General features: G+C 41.4%; 4 protein-coding genes across 4 annotated transcripts in view; all 4 read right to left on the bottom strand.

Annotated features, from left to right (window-relative positions):
* LOC124413715 (modular serine protease-like) overlaps positions 1–9901 on the bottom strand; it is a 35797-nt gene extending 25896 nt beyond the window's left edge. Inside the window, exon 1 of the mRNA XM_046894490.1 lies at positions 9883–9901. The gene's annotated coding sequence lies outside the window, so the exon portion shown is untranslated. The remainder of the gene's footprint in view (positions 1–9882) is intronic.
* On the bottom strand, positions 673–15651 carry LOC124413665. The gene is made up of 27 exons (XM_046894387.1): positions 15538–15651; positions 12821–12896; positions 12471–12740; positions 10241–10788; positions 9991–10011; positions 8755–8900; positions 8525–8637; positions 8378–8389; positions 8144–8159; positions 7406–7503; positions 7186–7251; positions 6812–6825; positions 6292–6457; positions 5970–6096; positions 5749–5791; positions 5076–5277; positions 4511–4603; positions 4391–4408; positions 4023–4059; positions 3840–3903; positions 3338–3382; positions 3158–3233; positions 2536–3077; positions 1814–2035; positions 1406–1707; positions 973–1306; positions 673–890 (listed from the first exon to the last, which is right to left on the bottom strand). Exons 1-27 carry the CDS (start codon positions 15587–15589, stop codon positions 673–675), a joined length of 3921 nt encoding a protein of 1306 aa, XP_046750343.1. The 5' UTR covers positions 15590–15651.
* Positions 15652–16603: 952 nt separating this feature from the next.
* LOC124413664 (mannan-binding lectin serine protease 2-like) lies at positions 16604–19993 on the bottom strand. The gene is made up of 10 exons (XM_046894386.1): positions 19926–19993; positions 19733–19841; positions 19309–19363; positions 18750–19163; positions 18190–18411; positions 17783–18084; positions 17353–17686; positions 17086–17270; positions 16753–16821; positions 16604–16660 (listed from the first exon to the last, which is right to left on the bottom strand). Exons 1-10 carry the CDS (start codon positions 19991–19993, stop codon positions 16604–16606), a joined length of 1815 nt encoding a protein of 604 aa, XP_046750342.1.
* Positions 19994–20121: 128 nt separating this feature from the next.
* LOC124413663 (modular serine protease-like) lies at positions 20122–25514 on the bottom strand. Its single transcript, XM_046894385.1, is given in 9 exon segments — positions 20122–20420; positions 20491–20824; positions 20913–21217; positions 22232–22453; positions 22801–23099; positions 23404–23862; positions 23947–24022; positions 25353–25419; positions 25455–25514. Coding segments are annotated over 9 exon segments (2121 nt in total).
* Between the last annotated feature and the right edge of the window lie 59 nt (positions 25515–25573).

Raw genomic sequence — 25573 nt, 5'->3', positions numbered from 1 at the left:
ATCAATTTATTTGTCGATTTTGTCAGAGTATTATTAATAGTTGATTCGGTTCAGATATTTGATTGATACTTGAAAGGAAGTCTTGCACGACGCTTCGACGGTTCAGTCACTGTATGATATTATTTTATTGTTTATAGTCGTAGTTACTTCAGCTAGGTATTATCCCACCAGATGTGGGGCCCTTGCCCTTTCTAGACAGCCTGACTTGGCTTGGGATCTACCGTCCCTGGAAATCCCAGCTATGTGAAAATGCATAGATTAAACTATAGATTAAAAAATAAGACTACCCGAGTCGAAATCTAAAACCTGCTTAGAAACCTTCAGGTTCCATCGTTGGTAGGTTTTTGAGGATCAGGAGAGGTTCATTTTGTTTGGGAAATGAAACCCTGTTTAGCGCCTACAACTCGTAGTTACAGAAAAAATGCACCATTTTAGGACCAAGTAAGGATCTCACAAGAACCTCATTTGACCCTGAAACGCTGCATTTTTCCGGCAAATACGAGTTTTAGGCGTTAAACAGGCTTTCAATTCCCTTACAAAATAATCCTCTCCTGAATCTCAGAAACCTCGCAACGGTGGAACTTGAAGGTTCTAAGCAGGCGTTAAATTTCGACTCGGGTAATTACAATTATGAAACTGTGCTAATACGCAAGAAACAGTTCTTGAATCATGTCAATCGGCGTGTTTATTTATTCGAGAAATCAGCCGATTGATCCACGACAAGTGAGCGTGAACCTTGGTAAAAAGAGCGTAAGCTTCGCTGTCGCAAGTTTTGTCTACGTTCATCGTATTCTTGTTCAAACGGAGACTCAAAATTCCCAAAATGTGCCACTTTCCTGCACTCTGAAATACCAGACCACCGCCGCTGTCCCCTGGGCAAGCGGCTGTTCCTGAAATTCATAACTGAAATCAAATTTCATCCGCTTGCGAGATATTTTATCGAATTGAAATCGAACTGCAATATTGTACTACCGCTTTGGCCTTCCCCGCAAAACTTGTCAACCGTTAGATACTTTCTGTTTTCCTCGCTACCCATGGACAGTCCACATGTTTTGTAAGACACGTAGGAAATGTTCGTAGTCAATAGAGTTGCGCTCGACGAGGCGGTATTCGTTCCACCATATCCAGCAAATCTTCCAACTGAGCCAGCTTCCAGCAGCTGGTTGTTGAGACCGTCGAGATTCATACAAATCGGCATCAAGATGTCAGACAGCTGAAACGGCTCCCGCAACTCGATGACCGCTACGTCGGAACCGTAATTACCGTCATTGCCAAAAAATTCGACAGGGATGTAGATGCGTTTCACCTGAGCAAGAAATTTCAAAAGTTGCTATTCGCACGACATTTGGAGAAAAAATTCAAGTATAATGTATCTCTGAAGATCGATCGCCATTATGCCACTAACCGCAGCCTTTCGAACGACCCGTGAATCGTGAAGCGGAGAGTCGTAATCTCGGAATTTGTTTCCGGTAACCACGTGAAAGCTTTCGGGAGTCTCGACCATGTTCGATATCTCGTCATAAACGCAATGGGCGGCGGTCAGCAGGATGTTGGTCCGAACTATCGTTGCGCCGCACTTGAACTCTTTGGTACCCAGCGAATTGTTACTCTGTTTGTACAGCGACGCGTGCCACGGAAATTCTGAGACGTCGGCGGATTCTCCATTCAGTATGGTCGGTGTCAGCCGGATATTCGTTGTTCCGCACTCTGAAATCAAATCCAAGGGAAGCGTGTTTGCAAGGGACGTGAAATCATAATTTCAAAAGCTTGTCAGATATGCGATTATACAAAATTCGACATCGTTGCCGCCTACTTGGGACGCAGGTTATCGGTCTTGGCTCCCATTCGCCATGCGTATTACATGTCACAGTTTTGCTGCCAGAATCCAGAAGACTTGAATCCTTCTTGTAACCAGCGCGACACACGAGTTCGGCCGTGGTGTTTGGTAGCACTGAAGAGCCACACGGTAACCACACAGTCGATCGATAGCAACTCGTTATCATCGAAACAGATTCCAAGGATTTGCAGGTGATTTCTGTAAGATACCTCAGTTACTGACGCACATTACAAGCGAATGTTCGATGGCCAGCGCCCCTACCGTACAATGTCTTATCACTATTCTTTGATTTCCACAAGGAATCGCGGACAATTGCGGAATATGGCGAGAACGAAGAAATCGGATGTTGTCGTTCAACGCCGTTCCATACCTCACGGTGCATTGTTTTCGCGCAATCACATTAATTGCGTACGGGAACAAACAGAACAATATTTTATAATGCCACGAATAGCTGGATGCTGAGTGCTTGAACTTGTTCCAATATATACGTAATAAAAGGATGGCGTACGGTGAGAAAAGTATGAAACCGCAACTTTGAAATCGAAGGTATTCTTGCAAATATTTGTAATGGAATAAGAGACAGTCTATTCTGCAGGACCCGTGCACCTAGCTACTGGTACTGATGCTGCGTCACTTCGTTAGTCGAACGAAGACTTCCATTTTCGAATTAAATTATCTCCGACAAAATTCACACTCACCAACACAGACGGGTATTTCCGACCACCTTCCCGTAGATTCGCAGTAGACTTGGGTGCTTCCGTTTGCCTTGAAGTTTGGATCGCAGGTGTATTGCAGGCGGGTACCAGGATCCAGCTCACCATTTTGAGGATTGGGACAGTTCAGCTCGTCGCTGCATTGTGATCGATCGAGCTTCCAGTGGCCGTTACTTGGCTGCGGCGGGATCTCGCAAGACCGAGGAAACACCCAGGACGACCCCATATCAGTCGGCGGTTGCGTCGGCGTCGGTGCCCAGGAAGTGAAGGGCTCCGGAGTGGCTGGACCGCCGCATCGCGGGAGATCCTCGTCCGAGCCGTCGGCACAATCGCGGACTCCGTTGCAGGTGCGGTCGCCGTCGATGCAGGCGCCGTAGATACACCGGAACGCGAAATCCGGACAGGTCAGCCACGGCTTTAAGCATTCCTCCTGGGTCTCGTCGCTCTGATCCGAACAGTCGGCTCTTCCGTCGCACAGCGATTCGCTCGCGATGCAATCCCCGTTCTGACAGGTGAACTGGTCCTCTCTGCCGTAAAGTTTTCGTCATTTATTTAGGAAATGTCGTACCGTCTGGAATATTCGAGTCCGATCACGATATCCACTTACCCGCAACTCCATAAGTTGAAATTGTTCGATTGTGGATTTCTAACGGCTTCTCGAGTGCTACCGGATGCTAAGAGTGCTACGCAACAAGAATTACTATCAGAGAACAATTTCGTAAACTTGATGATTAGTCGGCTTCAAATTTCCTATATTTTGCCTCAGGCAAATCGAAACTTCATCTACTGATGAAACTATACACAAAATCCATCAACCAGAAGGTTTGGAAATCTATGCAAATTTTTATATTCAACTGCAGAGTTTTAATCTACTAGCGGCGGTTGACGGTCGTCGAATCAATCAGTTCAATCGGGGAATGAAGTGTTTTCCGCATCGGGACAAATCGGCCAAATGTTACTTATATAAATACACACGTGATTCCATCCAATTATGGTGCTTTTGGAGACAGCGCCGCGAGAGAGTAAGATACAAAATTCTTGAGAAAATACGCAGACGTGAAATTTGGGAATGATGAAAATCCATCATATCAGCTTTAGAGATCGAACGATAAACGTTGAAGGCGTTACGCGTGGCCAAAAGTTTCAATATGTGTGTCTGATGCAAATATTTTCGGGATCATGATTGTAAGTCAAAAGTCGATGTCTTCTAATCGTACGAAAATCGTCAAAGGTTCACGGTCAATATGACAGATAATCAGCGGTAAGTCAACCATGCGCCAACCGATTACACAAGTTTTTAGCGCATTTTTTGTCCATTGCGCGATCAGTAGCAATGATTACGTGCACATAGATCTAGAATATGAGAATTGAAAATTATATCCTTCCGTCGGGCAAATGCGAGGATACGAGTTTGGTTCTTTGCAATCCAATTTCGGTCTGTTTTACAGGCTTCTTGACTGTCGGAGTCAAACCGGTCCTTCGAAGCTATCCATTTTCAGATTAGCCTGGCTGTTTTGCGAGTAGATACGCGTATTTTTACGTATTTCATACACACGCACACACGCAAGTGCAGAAGATAACTGTCGTTATCTTCTCCCCTGACCCCCGTGTTTCTATTTCTTACGATTAATACTTCTGAAAAGATGTTAAGTCGAGGAGAAATCGCGTCTACATCCGCGTATTGCCTGGGTATTTCCTCTCGCTAGCGTAAGGCAGCGCAGAGAGTAAACATGATATTTTTGTACCGAGTTCAAGAGGAGAAGGTGATCGATTCGTCGCGTGTGTTTTTTCGCGACTCGTCAACCGATTCACCGATTTGGATGAATTTTACGCATTTTACCTGAAAGTGCTTGCTACGCTGCATTGGTGAAATTTGAAATGGAATTTTCGAAATAACGTTGGTCCATTACTAGCTAGTTTGTGACGAGGGAACCGGCAGTCGGGCCGATCACCTGTCTACCCGTAAACCGATTCCTGAAATCGACCCGCTGCCGCCACCTCGTCACTAGGCCCCGAACCCTTCGGGCCGCGCGCGGCTCGTTGGGCCGGTTCCCTCGTCACAAGTTTTGGAAAATCGAAATTTCCAACTCAGCATAAATTGTCGTCGTTTATCCCCGTTCGTGATCTGAATTTATCGATTCGCATGATTTGTACTTGCAGGTAATAATCCACCGAGCCGACCTTCGTCGTAGAAAAGAGAAAATACAATGCAAAGAATAAAAGAGGAATAAAAAAAATGTAATTAAAAACCAATCAATACAAATATTCGAAATAAAATATGACTGACATAACGAAACTTACCGAAGATACCTTTGCTCTCAAAAGAACGAAATAATATTTTTTTCCTTACTTATGAATTGATGAATTCAATCAACTATTCGGAGTCAGCGCCAAATTTTGATTGTAACAAATAATTGAAACTATAATTACATTGAATAATTATTATCGAGAAGGAAAACCATTTTCATCCTCATGTCGTCTATCACGTGCGAGCGTATATAATGTAATCGGTATGAAATTTGTACGATTCGGAACGAACTGTGCCGGCTTGTATGATCGTGCTGGTGTCTGGCAGCAGGCGAGCATCTTTCAGGAATGTGTTAGGGATATTAGAGACGGCTCTTCCACGATCAAAATTGCGACGTCTACCATATTTATGTAAATTGTGAATATGGAGAGCCACGAGACAGGGGCTCAAACACAGGTATTGTAAAATCGGTTCATAACCTTTTCAAAAAAGATTATAGTTGATAGACCTGTTCAACGATTATAAGAATTTAATACAGTTATAATTATCATCATGTGTTAGAATTGAAATTTTGCACTCACTTCTAAATGTCAGATTCGATTTATTAAATCGTGCGGAGAAAAAATTGTTCCATTTTTTTTAGATCGTGTAGTATATTGAGTAATTTCTTCAAAGTCGGTCGTATATTTATTTATTTTTTTTTTCTTTGATTAGGAATCACCGTATCAACGGTGGACCGTATTAAATTTGTTCCAATTCCCTGATAACCTTTGACCACTATGGATTGCAATAAGCGCAAATACTTTTAATGTGTTATAATATTTAGAAACTGAGAAAGAATAGCTTCGTATTTTTCCCACATTCACACATTCAAGGATATTTTTATCCAACTATAAGATTGGCACAAGCCTAGCGTGTTTCAACTTCAAGACGACACTCGAATCTGTTACATGTTTCAGCAATAAACATGGTTGCTGAAACTTTCGCGAATCTCTGATGTAATTGTTCAATTTACAGTTTAACACGGTTGTTCTCGCACATCGCTATCCGAATCAAAAACATCTGAAATGTAAAAATAGCCGCCGAGTGCCATAGTTACATTATAATGAAAAACTTATCGTCAATCTTTGCCGTGAAATCAGGAAAAATGCCAAGCACGACCTCCACGCACGTGCACGTCGTGAAATCGGACCTCGCTTCGCGTGTAGTGATATCGAAACATCATTCCAAGAGCTACGTACTTGGCGGGCACATTAAAATTCTGCACTTTGCTGTCAATATATTTGTTTTTTGCCCGGCTTGATGATTAAACAGAGAAAAGTATCTATGTGTTGACTATTTTTTTCCATCAAGTATCTCGAGGTTTGAGCAACGACGGTAGCGATACTGCACACATCAAATAATTGGTGACATCTTCTCTTTAAAGAAATGTTTTTGCATATTTAGTAGAAAATAAGTCAAATCACTGATAGTATGACTTTTGTTATTTAAACTTCCGGTCAGTGGATGTTTGGAACTGGTTGTTGCGTATCGGAAAAGGCATAATCGCTGCGTGCAAGTGCACGTACGCAGCGATTTTCCCATTTTCAAGTAACAGGTAGATATTATTCGTTGATACTATGTCGCAAATTTGATAGCGAGAAACATTGATGATCGCCTCTGTAATTATATTTGTATATGTGCGATCAAAGTTTTTTTCCAGATAGCGACGTATTATTCTTGATAGTCTAAGCACGAAACGTTGAGAAAACAATACGGGAGTCAAATTTTATCTGATCCATAGTATGTAGTGACACTGAAGATTAAAAGTTAATACTTATTAATATCTCCAGAGCGGCAATATTAAAAAGTGTATTTGCCGTGCATGAGCATAATAAATATTACACAACAATTTCCAGTCAGTTCTAGAACTTGTTCGATACGGCTTACACTAAGCAGCTACGAAGGATTTTTAATTTCTCTAATTAAAATAAAGTTATGCTAGATTGTATTACTTCAATATTTAATTCTCACCACACGAATAAGCCCTGAAAAATTGATTTAAGGTGTTCGCGTGAATAGTCATTATAATACAGAAAACATTGTATCATTACTATGAACATAACTCTGATCGTTGTTACAATTATTCGATTAAGAGCTAATAGTATTATCATCGCTTGTACAATTTCGATGAAGTCACAAAGGCGTAAGAAAGGAGTACCGGTAGGAAAGAAAAAATGTGCCCGCCAAGTACGTAGCTCTTGGAATGATGTTTCGATATCACTACACGAAAAGCGAGGTCCGACTTCACGACGTGTACGTGCTTGGCATTTTTCCCGATTTCACGGCAAAGATTGACGATAAGTTTTTCATTATAATGTAACTATGACACTTGGCGGCTATTTTACATTTCAGACGTTTTTGATTCGGATTTCACTACTTTTTGCAAGTCTCTAACAGCAACAATCATGTTTCTTATAACCAATCATACATGATAAACACAATCCTTCCACCTGTTAAGACATATAACATTTCTAGTTGATAATGTTGCGCGCTACAATAACTCAATGGGGAATAAAATCGGATTGATATACAACTTGAACTTGTAGTAACAGAAAGATAATTTACCGGTGATAAATAAAGAGTTGCGAAATGTAATTGTGCCAGTTGCACAGGTGGTACAGGTAAGTTAAAGTATTTCGCACAGTTTTAACATGCATTTGAAACTGAACAATATAATTTATATGTGATACGGAATATTCCAGTGAATCAATTGCAAAATTTGTTAACACTTGTAAGTTGTGAAATTATTTATAAAATTTACACATTTCATGTAACGTCGCTAGTCGCACAGAAAATCAGATCAGAAGACACAAAAGTTACATAAGTACTCAAAATTATAAGTTATACAAGAACCACAAGTATATTTATACAATATTTGTGTCAACAGTATATACCTACTGAATTGTGTACCACTAACGATTAACAATACATAATTTAACTATGAAATATTCTTTCTTTTTAAAATATTCAACTGTCACCATAGTTGGAGATGTCCTTTTCTAATATTCAGATTGTCGATAGCATGAACTTTCCCGTCAGTTCCTCGCTGGATGTCGAGATTTTTCACTGCTCGGTTAGATGCATGTAGTGAAATCGGATTTCCGCTTAGAACAGGTTAACACTTTTCGGCTGACCCGCACAATAAGTCTGATAGTCGCATCTTTGCTAATTTATTTTAATATTTTCTTATTTCAAATTCCCGAGTTAAAACGTTGAATTGTATTGATATCCCATTTTCATATGAATCTACAAGATAATTATCTCACATTAATATAAGAAGCATAAGAAATTTGTATTACTCACATGAGCTTCGCTGTTCCTGGGCATAAAATTGAGGTTCACGTTCTCACAGAGCTAAAGAGCTGGAGACAAATTTCAGAAACTGGTTGTATATCAATGTTCCGTGTTGACTATAGTACGTAATCCTAGCTGTAGTAATCTTCAGATTTCCTCAATCAACAGTTGGTATACGAATTGCGTTGTAGATAAATACGCAAAGTACGCTGCGCCGGCAACTATTTTCAAGAACCAACGCACATTTTCCATCCCCTGTAGAAAGTTCAATAATCAACTTATATCTTTTGAAGGAGTATTATGTACCCACGAGAATATCAACGTTCCATAAAAATTCACAGCAACAAATCAAAAGGCAACATCACGTAAATAAACCTCACCGATTTTTACCCTCTATCTGTTTTTGGTGACCTTTTTCTTTTTACTCCAAGAGCACCACACAAAGAACAGCGTCGTCTGCAGTTTGCAGTTCTAGGGTGCGTTTGACTTGGGCACTTCGAGCGCTGTGAGCGCTACATACTTCAGCACTTTATACATCGATGTACATCTATACATATGTGCTGAAAGCGCGTAAGCGCCCAAGTCGAACGCGCCCCTGGCCTGGCCATATTCGAATTCACTTCAACAGCAATAGGGGGCGATATTTCGATGATATCAACCCCTCTTTTCAAGTTGAATTCATCATAAAGCGGACGACCCGGATGCCTCAGGCCGCGGTGCACAGGACCTAGACACCGAAACCGTGGAGCAGACGACCCGAAGGCGTCTATCCACGGAGCGCAGAATCACGTTAAGTTAGGCAATAACCGATAGTGGTGTTACGTCAACGTTCATTCATGGGTGGCCATCTTTGTATATCGTGCGGCAATTTTCATGCAATTTTCTAAATTTTTCTTTCGGTTGTACCGTCTGATTACGCGTTCTGATTCACTTCAAAATCAACAAAGGGCAAGATTTAAATGGCTTTCACTACTTTTTCAAATTCAGAGTTGAATATGCATAGCGGTTCGATACATAATGAGGTCCCAAGCAGCGTTCGGTGCCTGAATATTTCAATAATTTTTTCCTTTCGAGTGCCTCTTCGGATTTACTTCAAAGTCAATAGGGGGCGAGATTTCAATAGCAGTGACCCCCCTTTTAAATTTTAACTCAATGCGTGTAGCCGTTCTTCACTTATTGAGGTCCCAAGATTAGGGGCGGAGAAGAAGAAGAAGAAGAAGAGGATTTTTCGTTATACATCAACTTTGGGAGGCAATAACTTTGGAACTGGCGGACATATGTCAATCAAATTTATAGGGCAAGGTCAGATGGACAAGATCTTTCGGTCCTGTGAGTTTTGTTGAAAATCATTCACACATTCCGGAGATATCACACCCTGATTTTGGACTTCGGTTGGTCCGGGTAAATGATTCTCGGCTAGCTCTCGCCGCCTACCTACAGGTTCTTGGCGGCGATTCGCTGCCGCGAATCTTGATTACAAACGCTCATGGTGAAATATTGGGTTCAAAGTCTAGAGCGGATTGAATGTATTTCTCCTTTAGCGGCGGTGGTTTAATTTATAAGAGAACATTCAACGCCCTTTAGAAGGATAATCATCTGCATTATTTTTTGCAATCGGCTAAATGATACGTACACCCGTATCTTTATGGCTACACTTGTAACTACTACGTCATCACTTACCACAAATGAAAGTTAGAGTCACAGTACATTTGACGGCGTATTTTTCCGTCATTATATCCTCACAAACAATTATCGGTTGTAATTATCAATGACTGCAGTGCATGTCGAGCCTTTAGGAAATCCAACAAGAACTATGTACTGGCTCTTCATGCCTGTCACTCAGCTAACCAGCCAACCTACAATTCGGTCAACGTGGACTGGAGAGTTTGAGATAAACATCATTGAAATAGAAGGTATTCTTGCAAATATTTATAATGGAATAAGAGACAGTCTATTCTGCGATTAACATCTCAAGTGTGAAATCTCGCTACCGAGACGTGGAGGACCCGTGCACCTAGCTACTGGTACTGATGCTGCGTCACTTCGTTAGTCAAACGAAGACTTTCATTTTCGAATTAAATTATCTCTAATTGAATTCATACTCACCAACACAGACGGGTATTTCCGACCACCTTCCCGTAGATTCGCAGGAGACTTCGGTGCTTCCGTTTGCCTTGAAGTTTGGATCGCAGGTGTATTGCAGGCGGGTACCAGGATCCAGCTCACCATTTTGAGGATTGGGACAGTTCAGCTCGTCGCTGCATTGTGATCGATCGAGCTTCCAGTGGCCGTTACTTGGCTGCGGCGGGATCTCGCAAGACCGAGGAAACACCCAGGACGACCCCATATCAGTCGGCGGTCGCGTCGGCGTCGGTGTCCAGGAAGTGAAGGGCTCCGGAGTGGTTGGACCGCCGCATCGCAGTGGATCCTCGTCCGAGCCGTCGGCACAATCGCGGACTCCGTTGCAGGGGAGGTCGCCGTCGATGCAGGCGCCGTAATTGCACCGGAACGCGAAATACGGACAAGTCAGCCACGGCTTTAAGCATTCCTCCTGGGTCTCGTCGCTCTGATCCGAACAGTCGGCTCTTCCGTCGCACAGCGATTCGCTCGCAATGCAATCCCCGTCTCGACAGGTGAACTGGTCCTCTCTGCCGTAAAGTTTTCGTCATTTATTTAGGAAATGTCGTACCGTCTGGAATAGTCGAATCCGATCACGATATCCACTTACCCGCAACTCCATAAGTTGAAATTGTTCGATTGTGAATTTTTAACGGCTCCTCGAGTGCTAACAGATGCTAAGAGTGCTACGCAACAAGAATTACAATCAGAGAACAATTTCATAAACTTAATGATTAGTCGGCTTCAAATTCCTTATATTTTGCCTCAGGCAAATCGAAACTTTTGGCCAATTAATATAAATATTCAAAATAAAATATGACCGACATAACGAAACTTACCGAAGATACCTTTGCTCTCAAAAGAACAAAATAATTTTTTTGTTCCTTACTTATGAATTGATGAATTCAATCAACTTTCCGGCATCAGCGCCAAATTTTGATTGTAGAAAAAATGATTAGAACTACAATTACTTTTAATAATTATTATCAAGAAGGAAAACCATTTTTTATCCTAATGTCGTCTATCACGTGTGCGCGTATATAATGCAATCGGTATCAAATTTTGTACGATTCGGAACGAACTGTGCTGGCTTATATGATCGTGCTGCTGTCCGGCAGCAGGCAAGCATCTTTCAGGAATGTGTTAGGGATATATATTAGAGACGGCTCTCCCACGATCCAAATTGCAACGTCTACCGTATAGATGTAAATCGTGAATATCGAGAGCCACGAGACAGGGACTCAAACAAAGGTATTGTGAAATCGATTTATAACCTTTTTAAAAAAGGTTATAGTTGATAGACCTGTTCAACGATTATAATTTGATACAGTTATAATTATCATCATGTGTCATAATCAGAATTTTGCACTGTGTTCAAAACATCGAATTCGATTTATTAAATCGTGTAAATGGTTTCATTCATATTAGATCGATGAAGTATATTGAGTGATTTCTTCGAAGTCGGTCGTACATTTATTTTTATTTTTTTATTTGATAAGGAATCACCGTATCAACAGCGGACCGTATCAAATTTGTTCTAATTCCCTGACCACTATGGATTGCAATAAGCGCCAATACTATCAATGTGTTATAATATTTAGAAACTGAGAAAGAATCGCTTTGTATTTTTCCGGCATTCACACATTTAAGGATATTTTTATCCCACTATAAGATTGGAACAAGCCTAGCGGGTTTCGACTTCAAGACGACACTCGAATCTGTTACGTGTTTGAGCTATGAACATGGTTGCTGGGACTTTCGCGAATCTCTTATGCAATTGTTCAATTTATAGTTCAACACGGTTGTTCTCGTACATCGTTATTACAAACGCTTGTGGTGAAATATTTGGTTCAAAGTCTAGACTGGATTGAATGTATCTCTCCTTTAGCGGCAGCGTCACTTTGTTATTCGAACGAAGACTTTCATTTGATAGAATCCATACTCACCAACACAGACGGGTATTTCTGACCACTTTCCCGTAGATTCGCAGTAGACTTCGGTGCTTCCGTTTGCCTTGAAGTTTGGATCGCAGGTGTATTGCAGGCGGGTACCAGGATCCAGCTCACCATTTTGAGGGTTGGGACAGTTCAGCTCGTCGTTGCATTGTGATCGATCGAGCTTCCAGTGGCCGTTACTTGGCTGCGGCGGGATCTCGCAAGACCCAGGAAACACCCAGGACGACCCCATATCAGTCGGCGGTTGCGTCGGCGTCGGTGCCCAGGAAGTGAAGGGCTTCGGAGTGGCTGGACCGCCGCATCGCGGGAGATCCTCGTCCGAGCCGTCGGCACAATCGCGGACTCCGTTGCAGGTGCGGTCGCCGTCGATGCAGGCGCCGTAATTACACCGGAACGCGAAATACGGACAGGTCAGCCACGGCTTTAAGCATTCCTCCTGGGTCTCGTCGCTCTCATCCGAACAGTCGGCTCTTCCGTCGCACAGCGATTCGCTCGCGATGCAATCCCCGTTCTGACAGGTGAACTGGTCCTCTCTGCCGTAAAGTTTTCGTCATTTATTTAGGAAATGTCGTACCGTCTGGAATATTCGAGTCCGATCACGATATCCACTTACCCGCAACTCCATAAGTTGAAATTGTTCGATTGTGGATTTCTAACGGCTTCTCGAGTGCTACCGGATGCTAAGAGTGCTACGCAACAAGAATTACTATCAGAGAACAATTTCGTAAACTTGATGATTAGTCGGCTTCAAATTTCCTATATTTTGCCTCAGGCAAATCGAAACTTCATCTACTGATGAAACTAAACACAAAATCCACCAACCAGAAGGTTTGGAAATCTATGCAAATTTTTATATTCAACTGCAGAGTTTTAATCTACTAGCGGCGGTTGACGGTCGTCGAATCAATCAGTTCAATCGGGGAATGAAGTGTTTTCCGCATCGGGACAAATCGGCCAAATGTTACTTATATAAATACGCACGTGATTCCATCCAATTATGGTGCTTTTGGAGACAGCGCCGCGAGAGAGTAAGATACAAAATTCTTGAGAAAATACGCAGTCGTGAAATTTGGGAATAATGAAAATCCATCATATCAGCTTTAGAGATCGAACGATAAACGTTGAAGGCGTTACGCGTGGCCAAAAGTTTCAATATGTGTGTCTGATGCAAATATTTTCGGGATCATGATTGTAAGTCAAAAGTCGATGTCTTCTAATCGTACGAAAATCGTCAAAGGTTCACGGTCAATATGACAGATAATCAGCGGTAAGTCAACCATGCGCCAACTGATTACACAAGTTTTTAGCGCATTTTTTGTCCATTGCGCGATCAGTAGCAATGATTACGTGCACATAGATCTAGAATATGAGAATTGAAAATTATATCCTTCCGTCGGGCAAATGCGAGGATACGAGTTTGGTTCTTTGCAATCCAATTTCGGTCTGTTTTACAGGCTTCTTGACTGTCGGAGTCAAACCGGTCCTTCGAAGCTATCCATTTTCAGATTAGCCTGGCTGTTTTGCGAGTAGATACGTGTATTTTTACGTATTTCATACACACGCACACACGCAAGTGCAGAAGATAACTGTCGTTATCTTCTCCCCTGACCCCCGTGTTTCTATTTCTTACGATTAATACTTCTGAAAAGATGTTAAGTCGAGGAGAAATCGCGTCTACATCCGCGTATTGCCTGGGTATTTCCTCTCGCTAGCGTAAGGCAGCGCAGAGAGTAAACATGATATTTTTGTACCGAGTTCAAGAGGAGAAGGTGATCGATTCGTCGCGTGTGTTTTTTCGCGACTCGTCAACCGATTCACCGATTTGGATGAATTTTACGCATTTTACCTGAAAGTGCTTGCTACGCTGCATTGGTGAAATTTGAAATGGAATTTTCGAAATGACGTTGGTTCATTACTAGCTAGTTTCAGAAAATCGAAATTTCCATCTCAGCATAAATTGTCGTCGTTTATCGCCGTTCGTGATCTGAATTTATCGATTCGCATGATTTGTACTTGCAGGTAATAATCCACCGAGCCGACCTTCGTCGTAGAAAAGAGAAAATACAATGCAGAGAATAAAAGAGAAATAAAAAAAAACGTAATTAAAAACCAATAAATACAAATATTTAAAATAAAATATGACCGACATTATGAAACTTACCGAAGATGCCTTTGCTCTCAAATGAACGAAATAAATTTTTTGTTCCTTACTTATGAATTGATGAATTCAATCAACTTTCCGGCATCAGCGCCAAATTTCGATTGTAGAAAAAATGATTAGAACTATAATTACTTTGAATAATTATTATCGAGAAGGAAAACCATTTTATATCCTGATGTCGTCTATCACGTGTGAGCGTATATAATGTAATCGGTACGAAATTTGTACGATTTGAAACGAACTATGCCGGCTTATATGATCGTGCTGGTATCCGGCAGCAGGCGAGCATTTTTCAGGAATGTGTTAGGGATATTAGAGACGGCTCTTCCATGATCAAAATTGCGACGTCTACCATATTTATGTAATTCGTGAAAATCGAGAGTAAAATCGGTTTATAACCTTTTTAAAAAAGAATATACTTGATAGACCTGTTCAACGATTATAATAATTTAATACAGTTATAATTATCATCTAGTGTTAGAATTGAAATTTTGCACTCACTTCAAAATGTCAGATTCTATTTATTAAATCATGAGGAGAAATAATTTTTTCATTCTTTATAGATCGTGTAGTATATTGAGTAATTTCTTCGAAGTCGGTCGTACATTTATTTTTATTTTTTCATTTGATTAGGAATCACCGTATCAACAGCGGACCGTATCAAATTTCTTCTAATTCCCTGATAACCTTTGACCACTCTCGATTGCGATAAGCGCAAATACTTTTAATGTGTTATAATATTTAGAAACTGACAAAGAATAGCTTCGTATTTTTCCCACATTCACACATTGAAGGATATTTTCATCCAACTATAAGATTGGAACAAGCCTAGCGGGTTTTGACTTCAAGACGACACTCGAATCTGTTACACGTTCGAGCAATGAACATTATTGCTGGACTTTCGCGAATCTCTAATGTAATTATTCAATTTACAGCTGGACACGGTTGTTCTCGTACATCGTTATTACAATCGCTCAAGGTGAAATATTTGGTTCAAAGTCTACAGTGGATTGAACGTATATCTCCTTAAGCGGCAGTGGTTACATTTAAAAGAAAAAATTCAACGCCCTTTGGAAGGATAATCATCTGTATTATTTTTGCAATCGGCTAAATGATACGTACACCCGTATCTTCATCGCTACACTTGTAACTACTACGTCATCACTTACCACAAATGAAAGTTAGAGTCACGGTACATTTGACGGCGTATTTTTCCGTCATTATATCCTCACGAACAATTATCGGTTGTAATTATCAATGACTGCAGTGCATCGAACCTTAGGAAATCCAACAAGAACTACGTACTGGCTCTTCGTGCCTGTCACTCAGCTAACCAGCCAACCTACAATTCGGTCAGCGCGAACTGGAGAGTTCGAGATAAATAAGTATGATCGGACTCTACGTTCGAGAGGGAAAAAACCGTCCAAAGTCTGATATGAATAACGATAAGAAGAAAAAAAACACACTTCACAATAGCATCAATCGCAAATGCGGAAAAAATATGCCACTTTCGTCTAGGTTATCAGGTCAAAAAAGTTAAATTTGTGGTTGAGTCGGGAATAATAGTACATTATGCAACGAGGGAATAAAGTCGATGATCATTCCTGGGGGTGCGTTTAGTGCCCGTGTGAATTTCCTCATTTTCGACACCTTAGATAAATTGTTCGGTAAAAACGCAAGCAAATTGAATTTTTTTTTCCAGTCAATGAAATTAATCCCATAAATGCGGGAAAAGAGACATTTCCCTCGTAAATGAGGAAAGAAAGTAAATTTGCGGTGAAAAAGTATAAGAGAAAATCACATCGCCTATCTAATGGTATGAGGACGTATGTATGTGCCAAAAAGGCGAATTTGGTGGTACGAGGGCGTATAATTTTTTTTTTTTTCGCGGCATTTGCTACAAGAGCAATCAAAACGCATATCTACGAGTATCTCTTCTCCCTGATAGTCACTTCGCTCTTCCCTACGAAATCGTTCTAGTATAAAAATAAAAATGTGTTGGATTGTTTTTGTTCGAATTGTGTATAGAATGGGGTCGTTAAGCCTTTTTCTCGTTTAACATATGCTGACTTTAATATTTGCAGATATATGCAACGTCGAAATCGACTAGGACACCCCCTTCAGTTCCAGTATCACAATACTTCAAAAATTTAATGCAACCCATCCGATTTGATAATTTTGTTGTCCGAATCACCTGATATTTCAAGTTATCGTATGTAATAAAAATCATTGAAATCAATTTGCCAATTGCTTGTAAGCTTGGCTCCGAATCACATAGGCTATGAAATATTTCTGAAGCCGGTCATTTCAGTAACGTAAAAACGATTTTCATCTGTTTTCCTCACTTGTCGATTTTCTCGCACGGTCCTTTATATTATCATTACTTGAGACAATTGGTATCCAGCACTGACGTCTGAGTGCGCGACAGTCAGGGTGTCACAGTATGCGTTGTACTAGTTTTCGCATTAGTCCATGACGATGCATGAGTTCACTGATTAGGAGTTGAGACGTATAGTATTCTGTTTCTTCAAAGTGTTACATGCAAATTTCAATTCTTAGGTATCAATAACAACACTGTCGCACGACAATCAGTCTTGTGACGCGCCAAGCATATTTGTTACCAACGATTCTTGATTCGTATTCACTATCGTCGTAGTTTATAGGGGGTGGGATGAGCATGAAGGATAATACTGATATCGTTGCAAACTGTAAACCACCTTCGATATCCACGGCACGTGAGAGGAAACCTTGGTGTAAAGGGAGTAAGCGTTGCTGTCGCAGGTTTTTTCTCCGTTAGATATGTTCACCCCTAAATTTGCGCTTAAAATTCCCATAAGGTGCCACCTTCCGTCGCCGTCAAATACCAGGCCGCCACCGCTGTCTCCTTGGCAAACGGCCATCCCTGGAATTTACAATTCTAATCAAATTTCTTACGCGTGTGAGCTTTATTTTTGATTTAAAATCGAAGTGCAATTCTGTCCTACCATTCTGTCCTTCGCCACAAAACTTGTCGTTCGATATAAGCCCTACGTTGTCCTTGCTTCCGTCTGACATTTTACACTTCCTATACGATACGTAGGCGACGTTTGTAGTCAAGAGAATTCCGCTTGACGTGCCGGATTCCGTTCTACCAAATCCGGCAAATCTTCCGACCGAGCCAGATTCCAGCAGCTGCTCGTTGTTACCCAGGACATCCATACAAGCCGGCATTAAGATGTCAGACAGCCGAAACGGCTTCTCTAACTCGAGGATCGCGACGTCGGAGCCATAATTACCATCCAAGCCAGAATACTCGCAAGGAACATGAATGCTTTTGACCTGGGCAGAAAAATTTGAAAATTGCTACTCAGACGACGTTCTGAAAATTTCAAGTATAATATGTCTGTGAAGATCGATCACCATTATTTTACTAACCGCAGCCTTTCGAACGATCCGTGGATCGTGATAAGGAAAATCATAATCGCGAAACTTGTTTCCGGTAAGCACGTGGAATCTTTCAGGTTTCTCAACCACGTAAAATCTCTCGTCATAAACGCAATGGGCGGCGGTCAGTAGGATGTTGTTCTGAACTATCGTTGCTCCGCACTTAAACTCCTTGGTACCCTGAGGGGGCCTTTCTTGTCTGTACAGCGTCGCATGCCACGGAAAGTCTACGATGTCAGCGGGGCTACCGTTCAGAATGGTCGGGGTCAATTGGACATTTGCTATTCCGCACACTGAAATCAAATTCAAAACATGCGTGTTCACAAGAGACTGAGACGGTGCTTTTGGTCGGCTATCAACGATGCGATTGTCCTAGTTTAGGGGTCGTTGTCACCTACCCGGAAGGCAGGTGATCGGTCGGGGTTCCCACTTGCCATCCGTACTACACGTCACAGTTTTCCTGCCAGCGTTCAGAAGACTCCCATCCTCCTTGTAAGCACGGCGGCATGTGAGTTCGGCCGTGGTGTTTGGTAAAACTGAAGAATTACACGATTGCCATTTGTTGAACCGATAGCAAGTCGCTATCATCGAAGCAGACTCCAGGGCGTGGCAGGTGATCTCTGTAAATTTCCTCATTGAATTGCACATTGGAAGAAAATATTTATGGTCGGTGAACTTTAACTACAAAATGTATTATCAAGATTTCTTAATTTCCAGAAGGGGTCGTGGACAATTGCAGAATACGGCGAAAATTAAAAAACGGATCTCGTTGATCAATGCCGTTTCACATCTCACGGTGTATAGTTTTCGCATAATCACATTGCGCACGGGAACAAACAGGAGAAGATTTATTTTTATTATGCTTGTTACTTTAACAGGGTGATCATATTGAACACTAATATTACGAACGAATAAAAACTTTTTAATTCGCTGAGGACAGTCGAAAATTTGCACCCACCGATGCATGTGGAAATCGGTGACCAGAATCCCTGCCGTCTGCAGTAGACATCAGGACTTCCATTGATTCGGAATCCAGGCATGCAACTGTGCACCAGCTGATCTCCGGGTCGCAGTGCAGTGCCCTGAGGTACTGTGCAATCTGTGACACCCTCGCAGATCGATGGATGAAGCTTCCATTGCCCATTTGCAGGCTGCGGTGGTACCTTACAGGATAAGACTGCCGCTCTTGATGGTACTTGCGAATCGATTTGATTCTCAGTGGTCGTCGACGTCGTCGTTGTCATCGGCGACAGCGGTGGCTGAACTGACGTTTTTGGCGATGAACTGTGCCGAAACAAATAGTATCGTATACAGTGAAATATTGAGAGTCGAAGTAAAAAGACAGCGGAAGAGAAATACATATTACCCAGGACTACGGATAAGGATAAGACAGGTCGACAAAAAAATTTTTTGTACTGGGTTTCTGTTTTAATGCATAAATTCTGATGCTAGGCATCGAAAAACAAACACCGAAATATCCAATCTTAGCTTTTAAGGTTTGCTTTTGTCTGTTTTACATCGATGAAGAAGTTTTGAAGATTTTAATTTATTTACAATCAGCAAGTGGTAGTACTTTGATGAAAACAGTATTTTCGAATTTGGTTTTTCATTACTTTGCACCTGTATGCTATTACTAATAATTATTCTCGAAATAAAAAGACTCCGATTTCAGCAATAGTTTTTCTGATTATAATTTAAAATAAAATTATGAAAAATTCGGTCATTTTTCTTAAAATTTCAAAAATTGCTCTGATTTGTACAAAAGCAAACTTTGCTAAAAAAAAATCATTTTTTCTTTATTAGTAACCCAGGAGTAACCAATCTTTGACATTCATAAGTCAGACCCAAAAATCGTGTCAACCGGTGTAATTTATAAAATTATGAAAATAAAGCAAGTTTCTCAGGCGTGCATGTGCCATCGTCCCAACACGATTGTTATACTGTCGTCAGCTGAACGCTCGTGGCAACATCCAACCGATAGTGGTTTAAATTTTGTCGTAGAATCGATGGCAGAGCCGATGACATTGAAGATAGAGTCATCATTAGAGAACTGATCGATAGTGTTTGCTTTCAAAGACTCTTTTATACCGTCCCGTTCACCAGCTATTAATCATCTAAGAGCCGTCCTGCATACCAGGACGTCGCCTGACGGCCAGCCATGAGAATATCTCCGATGATTCGGCACATTCGCTCCCAATCCATTGATCTCGATTCCTCTATTTGGCCATTATCGATCGGTTACCTCGGCCACAAGTGTGCTCACTTCGTAATTCTTGAGTAAGAACTTTGACTCGAATGTTCCAATTAGACTTGACCACCTAATTCCTTGCTCATACGCTTGTTGCGCACCTTTTCAAGTATATTACTATAGTGTTTGTATGTATGTACCTGTCTGATCTGCACGGAGGATAATAATGGAATCTTTCCAACTGGGAGATAACGCCCTGAATCCAAGCCATGTGAGTAGGGACTTTAGTGTAAAGGCTATAGCCGGGTTCACCGCATGGCCATTCCTCGTTTCCGATGTCCATGCCGACAAAAATGCTGCTGACACCCAAAATGTACCACGAACCATCTTTCTGAAGGAAAAATCCATCACCCCTGTCACCAGCACATTGCAGAATCGATGCTGAAATCAACAGCTAATTTAAAAATTGGTTCGTACTATATGCCTGGGTCCATCAACTATCGTTACACACCATTCGTGTAACCAGCGCAGAACTTATCTCTGCCTATGAACGTCTCAGTGAAGTCATCGGCGCTGTGTACGTTGCAGTCTAAGTACGATATGTAGGGGAGTGTGAAGGTCTGCAGAAAAGCGCCAGCGTCGCCTAATTCTTTTTTACCGTAACCGGTGGTTTTACCGGAAACACCGACCTCGAGAAACTGTTCATCGTACCCAGAAAAGTCCAAGCAAACAGGCTGAACAATGCTGGATAATTGGAAAGGCTGCTTGAGTTCCAGCAGTGCGATATCAGATGCGTAGTAGCCGTCTAGTCCGTTGAACTGACAATTCATGTGAATATTTTTCACCTACAAAAAGATGTGCACATGGGATTTGTGAAATTTATTGAGAAAATAAATAACATAGCAAAAACTACGTAGAATGCTCAAAACGAACCTCAGCCTTCTGAATAATGCGGGGATTGTGCAGCGGAGAATCGTAATCGCGGAACGTGTTTCCTATAAGGACGAAGAGTGTATCGGGATTCAACGTTTCCTTGGTACCTTCATCGTAGATGCAACGAGCAGCCGTCATGACCAGGTAGTCCCTAACAATTGTAGCGCCACACTGAAATTTCTTCTTGGATTCCTGTTTGGTTTTACTCTCCTTGTAGAGGCTCGCATGCCACGGGAAGTCACCGACTGTTGCTGTAACTCCATTGGCCACTAACGAGGTTGGCTGGGTTACTCCGATACCGCAAACTGGAAACACGACGTACACAAGTTGAAATCTTTGAAGGAGCAACTGGGCGCATTGTCATTTTTTGGATTGAAATTAATTGTTGCGATTTCAGGATTGGGCAGAACTTAACGGCGCGTAAACAATTCTTATACTCGATTGTAATCTGTGAATGCGAATTACAATTCAGTGGATAAGTTGCAGGCATTTAAATCGTGAGTGAAAAACAGCAAAGAAAATCTACAACAATACACTTCTGAAATTCTATACAGTGCTACGGATTATATAAACAGGTAAAATATTGCCTGTTGTGATAATTCATAGAATCATTCGGAAACGAAATCACTCTTATTGTAGTAATAAAAATTTCAAGTAACTTATTCGAGCATCAAGTCTCACGTCTTGCGAAGCCATCTAAACGGAAGGTTGAGGGTAATTGAAAAATATCAGTTTGGTCTCATTCGACATCTGCATGTTTTGAAACGGAATTAATGGTTTATCAGGACACAAAATTATACATCTTAACTAACAAGTTGAACTGACTTAATGTGACAGTATTCCACAGTTGAAAAGTATGCTGCCATACAAAATGGTGATTGTGTGTGCAATAATGTCGACGGTCAGTTTTCGTGAATAAATGAAACGTCAATCGCAGAAAAAAAGAACACTCAACATAAGTTAGTCAAGCAATAAATAATTATGAATTTTTCTAACGAATTTTCCCCGTGAAAATTTCATCTCTCTTTTTATCTCTCCCGCCACGCCGCCACAAGCTTGCTAGCAATTATGGCTACATCGTAAGTCTAGTGTCTCTCAATTAGCGGGGATCGTGTTTGTTGGAACGATAAGCACTCACAATTAGCCCTACGTCGATGTTTGGTTTGACATCGCTGCTAATCCGTTGACCGGGATTGACGCACACTTTGTCGCGGGTGCCGTCAGCCATGCAGGTTAAAACCGCAGTTCATTTTCCCGTGTTTTTGCCGCAAAGACCATTATTTCATCCTCCTGGATTTGAAAGTAAATCGTAAACAGACCTGGTATGCATTTGGTGAGTTTCGGTTCCCACTTTCCATCTGCGTTGCAGACGACGCGCTCGCTTCTAGCTGTTAAGGGATATGTCTCCTTCTTGTATCCGTTTCTACAAGATACATCAGCTTGGGTACCGGAAAACACCGCAAGATCGCAGTTCACCGATCGACCTGAAAGAGTGCAAGATGCCTCCGTCGAAAAGGAATGCAGAGTGCTGCATTTTGTTTCTGGAACATCATTTATTCAAAGTTTATAAAAAATTGACGATTCACTCATTAATCAGTTTTGATAAGACGATGCATTTTCTTCCGCGACCCACTTACCAGATACATGAAAAGTCACAAGATTATTTCGAAAGTTTGTTTTTCAAAATACTCTTGATTATCGTCATGCTGACATAGATAAAATCAATTTCATTCTATAAATGACCCTGTATATTTCTACGGTCAAAGAATATGTAAATCGTACAGTACGAAGTGATAAGTTTTGCTGTTGCTGATGCTGCGTTACTATAATACTTAAGCAAAGACCTTCGTTGTTGAATGAAATAATATTGAATAGAATTTGTACTTACGAACGCACATAGGAATTGTTGTCCATGTTCCAACGCCTCGGCAGAAGACTTCGGTACTTCCTTTCGTCTTGTAGTTGGGATTGCAAGTGTATACCAGCTGGCTACCAGGCTCGAGCTGAGTACCCTGAGGAACGTCGCAGTCGATATCACTGTTGCAAAGTGACTGATGGAGCTTCCAGCGGCCGTTACTTGGGTGTGGAGGCACCACGCAAGGCGAAAGCCTCAGCGATTGCGATGTTTGCGCCCTTCGTCTCAAACGGACTGCCGATTTGATTGTAGTCATGTGAATCCCTGAACGACTAATCAAAGGGATGCATTTATTTCAATAAAGAAACAATAATAAATTCGGTGCTATTAATAAATGATCGGTAACTGATACGAATAATGTTTTTGATAACAGTATGAATGCAGTATCCAAATAAAGCAATGAAAGGAAATACTGGCTGATTTTCAAAACGATGCAGTATGCAATCGGGCATTTCGTCTAGAAGAGTATCAAACGTTGGAGGGTCTTAGAATTAGGAAATGAGCCAGTAAGAAATCATTTACGCTTTTATAACCTCTGTGAAGCTGTGCCAAAGATCACGCTGATGTAGGTGCTACTGTTGGTTTTGGTAATGACTTCGTCTCAAGTTACAAGAGCACTAATAACAACAAATCTGAACCGCTTACGGCAAGGATCCGCAGACGAGTGCAGTTTCGTCGCTCAGATCGGCGCAGTCGACGGTGCCGTCGCAAAGAGACGTCGCGTTAACGCACTGTCCATTCTTGCACCGGAAGTCCTCAAGACCGCAGCTCGCCTGAGGGTCAGCCACCGAAATACCCAGACACTTCGTCAGTGCCTCGTCGCTGTTGTCGATGCAGTCCTTGACGCCGTTGCAGACCGCGTCTCCGTCGACGCAGGCCCCGTAATCGCACCGGAACGCGAAATCTGGACAGATCAGCCCCGGCTTTGAGCATTCCGCCTGGGTCTCGTCGCTCTGATCCGAACAGTCGGCTCTTCCGTCGCACAGCGATTCGCTCGCGATGCAATCCCCGGTTCGACACGCGAACTGGTCCTCTCTGCCGTAAAATTTTCGTCATTAGTGTAATTCGAAAATTCCGTACCGTCTGTAATATTCGAGTCTCATTCTGATATCCACTTACCCGCAACTCTTTCCGTTAACCCCGTTCAGTTGCGGATTCCCGGTCATTTTTTTAATGTCAGCAGATGCGAAAAAGGCTGTGATCAGAAGATTACAGGATAAAATTAATTTTACCAATTTTATGGCAATGTGTAATTAAGTTTTTTATCGCTAGTTTCCTGTTTCTTGAAGCTACTAAGTTGAAAACGCTTATAGGCGATCATGCGTAGATCAACAAAAGTTCAAGGTGATTTTGCCGACCATACAGCGGAAGGACAAATTTGCGTTAACCGGTTATACAGTTTCGCAGCATTTTTTACAGTCTTTCTATTCGCACCGAATTTCACCGAGCTAGCACGAGTTGCTGTGATTGTGTGGACCAAAGTGGTCAACGCAAGCCCTAATATCATTATTTCATGCAGATACGATCATGCGCATAATCCTCTGACATGCAGACTATAAGAAATATCTAGTTAAGAAATATTTTTTACGGTTGATACTCCTGAAAACATATCGGATCGAGAACGAACAGTTACTCGTGAATACATATTACTTAGCGGAGGTATTTCCTATCAGTCACGAAAGACAGCTCCGCAAAGGATGAATTCGCGCCATTTTACTAAATCGAAAAAGACGACACACCGTTTCAATTTACTCAAATACCCCATAACCGGTTTCCATCCTCTCTATATATAGCTATGAAACGACGCCCTTCTCGTCTTCTCTGCAATTACTGAATAAAATAATCCAACTGCCCGATTGCAAGATCTGTTCTTCAGTCTTCAGCAAAGGCGATGATGAAAACGAATGCCTATTTATGCAATCAACTCCATTTTAACGTGATGCTATATCTCTTATAATTGCGTGGTGAAATTGTTTTTCACAACTGTACTTGAATGTCGATTTTATCGTCACTCGAGGTCACTAAATATTCAAATTCGAAACTAGAGCGAATTGAACCTTTTTGCCAGCTTCTAACGGTGACTAAATCTAGAAAATACAAATCACTTTCCAATGATAACAATCAATATGATATGTGTATTCGGTTAAATGGTATACGAATATATTTAATCACTACACTAATAATCGTCACGTTAATCCCTCACCAGAAACAGAAATCAGAATCGCGGCACGTTTAACAGCGAATATTGCCATCATTTTAGTCTCACAGACAATTTTCGGTTATAATTAGCTACAGTGTACGTTGAGCTATTGAAGAAGAATAACTAGAACTACATGCTGATGCTTCGCGCCACCGCAGTCTGAGTACTCTGAGGAGTTTGAAAGAAACAACTATGATTGAAGTTTAAGAAAAAGAAGAGGAAGGAAATCCCCCACACAGAGATCTTCACGCCGTCACTTGGATATCCTAGCAAAGTGACGCGGGAGTAGGAGACTTTATCGATAATATTTGATTTCTATACCTACCGGCTAACGCAACAGAGGATTTTATCCAGCGATTTTCAGAGAATACACATGTGTGTGGCGGATTCTCCTATTCTTGATCAGTTGACACATACAACGCATTACAGCGAATGTTGTATATCTATAGTTCAAACTCTGTAATAAAAATGTTTTCAAAGTAGACATTTTACTGGTTACTTCGATATTTATTCATGGTTGTTTATTAATGTTTGTTAATCATGATA

Source organism: Diprion similis, chromosome 12 (genome assembly GCF_021155765.1).
Source record: "Diprion similis isolate iyDipSimi1 chromosome 12, iyDipSimi1.1, whole genome shotgun sequence".
Lineage (NCBI taxonomy): Eukaryota > Metazoa > Arthropoda > Insecta > Hymenoptera > Diprionidae > Diprion > Diprion similis.
Note: the sequence above shows the minus strand (reverse complement) of the source record. Positions and strands in the feature narration are given on the sequence as shown.